Raw genomic sequence first — 10,142 nt, 5'->3', positions numbered from 1 at the left:
ATCCTACTTCGTCCCTCTAAATATTCACAATTTTGACACTTATATTTTATTACTGCTTTTATTTTTTTGTGTTGATTGTGTTGTTTGCTACTATATAAGTTCCTTAACTTAAGTAATTAATCCTACTTCGTCCCACTAAATATTCACAATTTTGACGCTTATGTTTTATTACTGCTTTTATTTTTGTGTTGTATCCTAAGCAAATATCTCAAGTAACCAATGATAGTTTACACTGTTGGAAGAGTGGCACTTACATAATTCTCATTCATCTCAGTCATATGTTAATGTTCAAAATATTACTTAAAATATAATAAATCTATTATAAAAATAGGTTTATTCATAATTGGCAAGTACAAAGAATGATAAAAAAGTTAAAGAAAACTTAAAAATCATACACTACAACATTTGTATCTTTCCATCAAACGACATACCTGTTTTCAAATCTTATAATTACCTGTAAACACTAAATACTTAGATAAACTCAAGCTTTAGGCACACAAGTTAATGGAAAAAATATATCAGGGTAGTAAATGCTGATCACACGTTTACATGATACATGGAATCTTAGAGCCATAATTAGCATTATGTATATTTTCTCTCAAATCATATTCCTTTTTTTTTGTGTTCTAATTTGGAGTACAAAAAATAAAAATAATAAAATGGAATACAGAAAACTGTCCCCACGGAATCCCATTCTGATAAATTCTGGCTTACAAGTGACTCTCAGTTTTGTTGGCATCTAGTGTCTGAAATTAAGGATGAAAAGCTGTTCAGATACCAGGGTCATGATGGAGGATGTTCTTAGGTGGGGTGTCCTAACTAAAAAAAAATACATTTTTCCCATTTCTTCAGGCTATAAAAATGTATTTTAATAATTTAATTAGTTTTTGTAATGATAAATGCATGGAATGTAAAAAAAAAACAACATTACCATCCTGCATAAATTGCTCAACTATACATGTCAGTGAAGTGTTTTTAGTGTCTTTTCCTCACCACATGAATGCCACTTGCCACACGCCACTTTAAATCAATTTTATGAATGCCTCTACTTAGGTACAGCTCTGAATTACTGAAATTGGGTGAAATTCAACAAACTAACAAAACTGAGTCAAATAAAAAGACTGAATCTTTTCTTTCCCACCAAAAACTGTTGAACAGCACAAAAATGAATGTATAATTTTAAAGTATGTCTTTTCATACACAGGTTTAATCTTATGTTTTGCTGTTTTTGGTATTCAAAAAAAGAAAAAAATTTGTATGCAAAACTCAATTCTTCTTACAGTTATGAACTAATTTTTCAAATATAATTTAATAATTAAAGGTCTTTCCTAATAATTGACTTTTCCAACTACATCAAAAACCTGTGCTTTCTCTAAGTATGTGATAGCAATGCTATACTATAATGATACATCAAGCTTCCAACCAAACAACATCACTGAAATTTGCAAATTTTACAACCCAAAAATGTCAGTTATCATAATTCAAAAAAGTATGTATAATTATATAAAACCATTATTATTTCCAAACAGCAAACATCATGTAATTGTATTAACACAAGATCAATATAAAACAACTTATTAGTATACCTCTATGTTGGGTGGGAGAATAACTACAAAAACAAGACAAAGCCACAGACATGTCTGCATATTAAACAATATAACTTCTGTCAAAATTCAACACTCAATAAGTTTATTGTTCACAACAATTTTGGGAAAATGAAAACACCATGACAAGTTTCCTTATTGAACTCGACACACATACAAAGTAATAGTTCTCACGAATCAGTCTGATGACTGTGTGTCATCTCTTGAATACTAGTTTTAGAGTTTTAGGAGTATCCATCCTACATCTATTAACTGACTGGATTTTATTTCATATTGAAATAACTCGGTTTAAATGGAATATGAAATATGCTAAATCAACCATGGATAACTACTAAAAAGGCTAGATTAATCAACACTTGTATAAAGATTCCTAAACTCTAATGTAAAGTAATATAAAGTAATATAATTATGATGTACAACTGTACCAAGTATTTCCAATAACACAACTTATACATGTCAGTTCTTATAGAAAAAATATATTATTTTTAATAGCTTAAAATCAAATGCGTGTTTAGTGAATAAGAGTTTTGAAAAAATCATTTTACAAAGTTCCTTTATAGTATGCATGCTCAATTTGTATGAAAAGTATTGAACTCTATATCTATAAAGCTGATTTCAAGTGTTTTTCATTATCATATTTAAACAGTAGTTAATATCAAAACACTTCTTTTCTTTTGATTACTCCAAGAGGCACTTTCTAAGCCTTTTCTTTTGCTACTATATTCGTAAAAAATAATTTTGAAACTTTGTTGTATTTACCTTCAGGGGCTAGATTAATACGAAACAACTTGCTGTTGAATCAAATGAGCTAATAGACAGATGTTATTAATCCATATCATTAACCTTGAGTCTAAAAAATATTCAACAAAACTACTCTGTAACAACTTACAAAACTAACAAAATTTGTTCTAACTGGTAAATATAAAAATAATATCAAGAAGCTGTGTGTTAAGTGTTTTCACTTAATTGTTTATATGAACGTCTTTCATCACAACAATCTGTACTAATTATGACATAAAACCTTTAGATAAACATTAATATTACAAACACTATCACCTTGGCCTTTAAAATTTGAACTTATGCTGGATAAGAAAATTTAATTGCTTGGTATAAACACTCTTTTCTAAGAATTATATTTATTCTGCTTTTTAGTCATGTGAAGTTCTGAATAGACCCATATAGTCCTTGCACTTGTTGATGTGATTCTTGCTTGAAAAATAAACATTATCAAAATACTTGAGAATGTTTACTGTCTGCTTCTACAGTTACTTTCCCACCACAACATAAAAGTATTCTTTAGACCATGGTAAAGAAGGACTAACTCAACCATCAAGGATAGCCTCCTTTAGAGTAAACGTTTCTTGGCCTTGCAGATGGGGTATGTCACCTGCATGAGCCATCTTTTTACCCATTGCTAATCCAATTGCAAAAGAGTAGACACGAGAATCAATGATCAGTCCCTGTTCACTATAATCTGGAAATAGAAAGAATTATATATATATATAAATAAAATTACATATTACACATAGTCTGCATATATAAAAGTACGAATATTAGTCAAAAGAAATGCTACAGCAAGAGCAACACTAACAAAAATTATATCATGTTATCGACCCATTTCTTTTGATGATCAATTTCTGACATGATACATATTGTAATACACTGAAAATGATACCAATATGTACTGTGATACTCTCCGATGCTTCATTTTAAAGATGAAACACAGATACAAGAACTACAAACATCTAAATGGGTACTCAAACAACTTTTTAAATTTATTTATCAAAGTACAACAACACTTTGGACTTCATGATGCCTAAATATGTGGTAGTAAGGAAAAATACAAAATGTCAAGAAAGGGAAAAGACACAGCAGTCATATCTTTATATTTATATTAGTAACAGGTGATGCACACAAATTCACATTGAATATGACCGATAGTGTATTTTTATCACTTTGTAGTTCCTACTTTTGCAGGACCTCAAAAGTCAAAATATAGTTTACAATCCCTCACACTATAACTTGTAACTTGATGTTATTATTTTTATATTTCTTTTACCCTGACTTTCTTAGTTTACATAACTATGTATATTCATCATAGATTTGAAAGTTCTCTTCCTCTATTTTCTCCCCTTATGATGTTAAACTAAATATATACATATAAATCTACTGGGTAAATTTTCACTCAATTGTACCATATTAGCCTTTATAAGTTCATAGTAAAAAGTATTAGAAAACTTTAATCTGTGATGTATCATTGTGCTGCCACCTACTGACGTTTTTACAACTCATTTTAAAGTAACTTAAGTCTTAACCCTTTCGAGACAGGTCATGGGTGAAAGGCCATGTCATGTCGTTTGTTGACTCACATTCAAAATTTTACTGAACTACTATTTCATGAATTCATGTCAATAAGTTTGGTATCAAACTGTAGATTATAATTCAAATTTTAGTACTATACATTACTCAATTTCTTAATTTAAAAGTAAATATTAAAAAAACACAGATAAACATTGATGTCATGTGGTGTGTTGAATGCAATACTGGTTCAAATTAGATGTTTGTGAAGTCAAAATACTAAGTCTATAGTTTTATATGAATTAGAAACTCAAATTATCAATACTGACAAGTTAGAATATAAAATAAGAAGGTCTTATCTTTTCTATTTGTTAAGATATTGCTTATGTAATAAATCAAACACAGTGGCACCCTTCTCACCTCTTTCCATTTTCGGAAACACTTCCTTAAATACACTTAGTTCTACATATGACATGAATAACCAATTGGAAGCTCAGAATGTCCCCCTAGTCGCTTTCTCAGCCATTTCTTTCTTTTAAACCAAGATCTCATATTTTTTTAGACTAAAATACATCTTAGTTACTAAGCTTGATAAATTATAGTTGAATTCTATGGTACAGTTGTAGTAATTTATTATGGAGGATATGAAACAAAATATTTTTTTTAGGTTTTATATATACATTTGAATAACTAAAAAATGTGCAAAATTTTTAAAGGCTTAGCAACCTATGTCAAGCAGCAACCAAGAACAAAGGTTGTAACTAGAAGAGAAAATTGTTTGCTTTACTTCTTTATGTACTTATCTATTTTACTGTGAAGTAGGTGTATGTCAGCAAGTATTTTCAAAAATTGAAGAGGTGAGTGGGGTCACCATGGTTGATTCGATAAATATATTAATATCTCAGAAAATAGAAAAGATAGGTGGTTCTCATTTTATATTCTAGCTTGTCAGTATCAGTAATTTTAGTATCTAACTCATAAACTATAGACTTTGTATGTGGACATCACAAATATCCAATTTGAACCAATGCTGCATTCAACATTCCATGTGACACACAAAAATCGATATTTAGGAATTTTGTTTAATATTTACTTTTAAATTAAGAAATTAACTGATGTGTAATACTAAAATCTGAATTATAATCTACAATTTGATACCAACCTTATTGACATACATTCATAAAATAGTAGTTCACTTAAATTTTGAATGCAAGTCAACAAATGCAATGACATGACCTTTGACCAGTGTTGGTATGGTTAAGCTTTATAGCCTACATGTAGAGGTTACATATACATGTATATAGTCATTAGAAATAGCTCATTTTACACTATAATCTAACAATGGTTATTTTGAAATTGGCATGCAGCTTTTGTCACAGGGTACGTGTAACTGCCTGTAGTATTGTTGGCTGCTTGATCGACTATAGCACTTGTATTTGTTTCTTACCTAAATATGTTATAGTTAGAGATACAGTTAAATTGTATTTAGGTTTTAATTTTATATTTTAGTTAATTTTTTATTATTTACGTTTTAATCTGCATATTTGAAAGGTTTAAACATTTTTTAAATATACATCACACTTTGCATCAGTTCTTAAGGCTTACAATATTATACGGTACACAAAAGTTTAGCTGTAGGGTTGTGCATTGCTGCCATAGATACTGTAATATTCCTTAGGGAAACCATTGACTTGTGTTGAAATGAATGATAAATGGTAAGGAACAAGAAAGGAAAATAAAATATAATTGAAAGGTTTAAACATTTATTAAATATACATCATACTTTGTGTCAGTTTCCAAAGCTTATGATATAATGCAGTGCACGAAACTTTTGCTGAAGGGTTGTGCATTGCTGTCAGAAATACTGTAATATTCCCTGAGGGCACTGTTGACTTGCGTCAAGATGGATAGTAAATGGTAAAGGACAAGAAAGGAAAAATCAAACATTAAAAACTAGCTATATGTGAAAAGGACAATACCTGAAATTAAGAATATAACCAAAAGACAATTTTTTTAATCATTCGACAAAAATTTAAAAGATGTTTCTTTTTACCTAATATTAATTGTTTCATTGCATTGTATGTTAATGATAATAGCTAAAGTTAGGGATATGTTAGAGAAAATAAAAAATGAAATATAAACATTTTTCTTAAAAATAGTTTGATATTCATTCAAGAGGTTCTGGAGATTATGCAAATAAAATATGAAGACTATATAATGAAGAAAAGTATTTTTATACTTAAAATGAAAATCACCTTGCACTCAATTTATTAAGAGTTTGAGTGCAAATAACTACAATAGATAAATAACATTTTTAGTAAAAACACTTAATTAAAATAATGTCATTCTTTCTGTACAACTTATGATCTTTAACAAAGTCTTATCAGTTTTACCAGAGGATACATTAAGAAATCTCAGAGTTCCACTATGTATTGTTACACAAGTAGAATTCCCGATATGGTGTTCTGTAAATTACATGAGCCCGTTGCGAAAGAGTTAATAACTTCACATCTATTAAAATGGTAAATATTAGTACAGCCTACAAATTCTTTATAATACTGGATCTCTGCATTATATGTTGCTCACAGCAATAAGACAGAGGTGAATAGGTTTAGAATATTTTAACTGACTTTACTATAAGATGAAAATCTTTCAGAAAAATTATTCTTTGACTTTTTTATTTTCATAATTATTTTATGTCAGACATTAATTACATGTTTTATTGTTAATTAATGATTAAGAACACACAATGATCTGGCCTGGTGGTAAGGGTACTCGACTTGCAATCTGCATGTAAAGGGATCAAACCCTGATGCCATGGGGGGGGTGTTATAATGTGATGATAATCCCACTTTTTTTGGTAAAGAGTAGCCCAAGGATTGATGTTTCATAGTTTAGTTTTGACTAACTGTCATCCTTCTTGTCTGTCACTTCGAAAGTAGGCTATTAGCTATAATATTTGAATATGAACAATATACTTCAAAGATTCTGATGAAGATTCCCTGTTGGCTCAGCAGTATTCAAACTTGAAGGTACTAAAAATTCTAAAATTCAAGGTTTGATTCCTCAATATGGACATAGTGCAGATAGCCCATTCTGTAGTTTTGTGCTTAAATTATAACGTAACAAGCAAAAAATGAAAAAAGTATCATCTTGTGCATTTGTAGCCAACCTTTATTCACCAACACTTAGATATTTATGTGCTGTGTTTTTAAAACTTTTTACCAATACTTCTAGCAAACAATAATAACAAAGTAATAAAAGCCTGGATGATATTATTTGACTATATTCAGAAACCCATAACTTAGGAGTTGAGTTTTACAAATATGAGCACAAATAAACACTTTTAATTTACAAAGATAAATGGAATATTTATTAAAACAGTTTGAAAAAGTGCATTAACAGGAATGGAGAAATGCATGATTATTTCTTTCTTTTAGTTTAAAAACTCCATCAAAATTGACAGATAAATATTTAGTGATTACAGAAACAGTAATGGAAGATATAAAATGTATTTTATGTGCTACCAAGCTCCACCTCCAACTAGAATACATTTAGAAAATCATTTCAGATTTTACAAGGTACATGATTTTGTAGATTGATATAACTTGTAACTTTCACCAAAAAATTGAGCAATTTTCTTGTGATGAAAATGAAAATCACATGGATAAAAGTCTATATATTTTAAATTTTTATTTGAGGGGATATAACTTGGTAAAGTAAATTTCTTGAAAATGATATACTTAGATCTCACACACAAAAGTTAGAAGTTTTGAAAAACTTTGTTATCTCTGAAAGTAAATTAGATATTGAGTTAAACAGTTTACTATAAAAGGGGTTAATATATTTGAAATAATTTCTTCATAGTTTAAGTTTCACTTATGTTTTATGTTACAAATAAATATATTTTAGTATGCAAGTCAATGCTCTTGTATATATGTACTCTAATCATGTTGCTCATATTTTGGATTGAAATTTTCATCTGGTTCTACAATATACTTTGACTGATGGTTGTTGAAATAGATGTTTAGTTGAAATGAATGATCACTTTTGTATATCTAATACAGTTCTTGAAGAATATTATGAAAAACAGTTGCCATTTGTGTCCCAGCAAGTTCGTGAACTTTGGGATCTCCCACCGTCAGTGCTTGAGATGAACGATATTGCTTTAACTGCAAACATGGAGTGGGAAAATGAATGGAACCAATCAGGGCTTCCTTCTAGGTTGACTGAGCAGGTGTGTATGTTGTTACAAAGAATTATTGTGAATAATTGATATCAGTTTCTTGTATGAAGTTTGCAAGGTGTATAGGCCTGTACAAGATAAGGCATTTTTTCCGATCTCGTGAGATGCTTTTTGTCTGTATATTATGGTGTTATTCATAATTCTAAGTAAGTAAAACTACAAGTATCTTATCTGTACTTCAGTTTCAAAGCATCACTGTGATTAAGGCATTTTCTATTATTATTATGACTGGAATACAGATAAATATATAAAGACTGAATGCTTAGAAAGAATCACAGGTAATTAGTAATTCTGTAATATTTTTGTATTATAGGAATACAAGCAAAAGAAGAAAGAACGCATTCAAAAAAAGATAGCTGAACACATTAAACAATCATTTCAAAACTCAAAAGGACCTGGAAGAGGATCACACTCCTCAGCAGAACTTCACCAGCTTCTATCATCTATGTCTGAGAAGAGAGAAGTAACTGGAGTCATTAAAGGTTCCAGATTTGTTCGGGCAGAAAAGCTTCAGTTTGCACAGGTACATATGCTTTATTGTTATTTTCATCTGTGGGTAGGCAGGTATCAAAAATGTGTTTGTAGTGTGATCACGGTTTAGTAGCACTTAAGTTTTCACCATCAGGAATCAGCATTTTATAATGGCCGAATCTACTGAACTGCAAAAGTCAAGAAGATCTTGGCAGCAGACTTCATCAGGAATTTTGCTACAATGAAACACAGATAACTTGTGTTTATATGACTAAAGCCAAGTAAATATTATAACAGAGCTGATCAGCTTACGTAGAAAAACTGAAGTCAACTCTTCTCCCTACTAAATTTGCATATTTAAAAAAAAATATTGGATCAGACTTAATTGAATTATATTCACTTAAAACATTCATGACTTCAAATTTGTATAGGCTATTGCATTTTGAAATAAACTTAATGGAAGTTTGACATAAGTCTAAAGTTTTAGTTTTTAGCACTTGTAAGAATGTAGTGAAAAAATGTGTTTTTTATGTTAATGAGAAGATATAGATTAACATGTGCCTCTGGTAGATGCAATAAATATATTACATCACTGAATATAAACAGATTACAATGGAAAAATAGTGTTTAATTAGTCTCTAAACAGTTACCTAACCAGATGAATATCTGTTTAACCTTGTTTTCTTGTATTCAGAAATATAAACTTTTTTTTTTGCCTGTTATTCAGTGTTTAACGAATGTCTAGGTATATTAATTTGGCACACAAATTTTAATTCTACTGCCCATACAAGTCTGTTTTCTCAGAAGTTTAATTTAATTCTTTCATACCAGGTGGCAGCATATTTTCATTTATGCATTTGGAGTTGAAAATCAATAACTCATAAATGTCTTCTTCATCACATCTGAAACTCAGACACTTCAAACATACAGTCACATGTGAATATACTATCACAGGCCATATGATGTCATGTGCTAGCTTGTTGAAAGACACTTATGTCTTATCTATAGAACCTACCCGTATACTCTTTACACACACACACACACATTATGTACTACTGTTTCAAAACGAAGTCTCACTATTCTAATCAGAGGCCACACTTATGGAACAAACTAAAGATTTACACAGTTGTGGAAGGTCTGAGCATTTAGCATATGCACATTTATTTTTGTTACATTGATATGTGTATGCTCAGTTGTTCTTAAACCTAACTAAGCTTACCTGATGTTACCATAGGCATCTTCTAAACTTCCCATTAGATTCCTTTGTTCATCCCACCAGGAGCTCCATATAGTCACTATCCCATGAAACTATAAATTGCTGCTCAGACCACTTTATTTACTCTACATTGATATAGATTGTTTACAGTTTATTATAAACAGTCATATTTAAATTTTACCTATTACTATTTTCTAAGTTGATTCATTAATAATTGTGCCTGGTGGTTAGGGTGCTTGACTTGAACTGCAGGTTGCAAGTTCGAATCCCTGTCACACTAAACATGCTCACCCTTTCAGTTGTTGAA

At 29.8% G+C, this 10,142-nt stretch overlaps 1 protein-coding gene across 2 annotated transcripts in view; it reads right to left on the bottom strand.

Annotated features, from left to right (window-relative positions):
- Positions 1 to 315: 315 nt before the first annotated feature.
- Positions 316 to 10,142, bottom strand: part of LOC106467739 (ADP-sugar pyrophosphatase-like) — a 35,866-nt gene continuing 26,039 nt past the window's right edge. For both annotated transcript variants that reach the window (XM_013928115.2, XM_013928116.2), the window contains exon 11: positions 316 to 3,078. In XM_013928115.2, coding sequence (XP_013783569.1) covers positions 2,927 to 3,078 — 152 coding nt within the window. In that variant the 3' untranslated portion in view covers positions 316 to 2,926. The remainder of the gene's footprint in view (positions 3,079 to 10,142) is intronic.

This window comes from Limulus polyphemus, unplaced genomic scaffold, assembly GCF_000517525.1.
Source record: "Limulus polyphemus unplaced genomic scaffold, Limulus_polyphemus-2.1.2 Scaffold2724, whole genome shotgun sequence".
NCBI lineage: Eukaryota > Metazoa > Arthropoda > Merostomata > Xiphosura > Limulidae > Limulus > Limulus polyphemus.
Note: the sequence above shows the minus strand (reverse complement) of the source record. Positions and strands in the feature narration are given on the sequence as shown.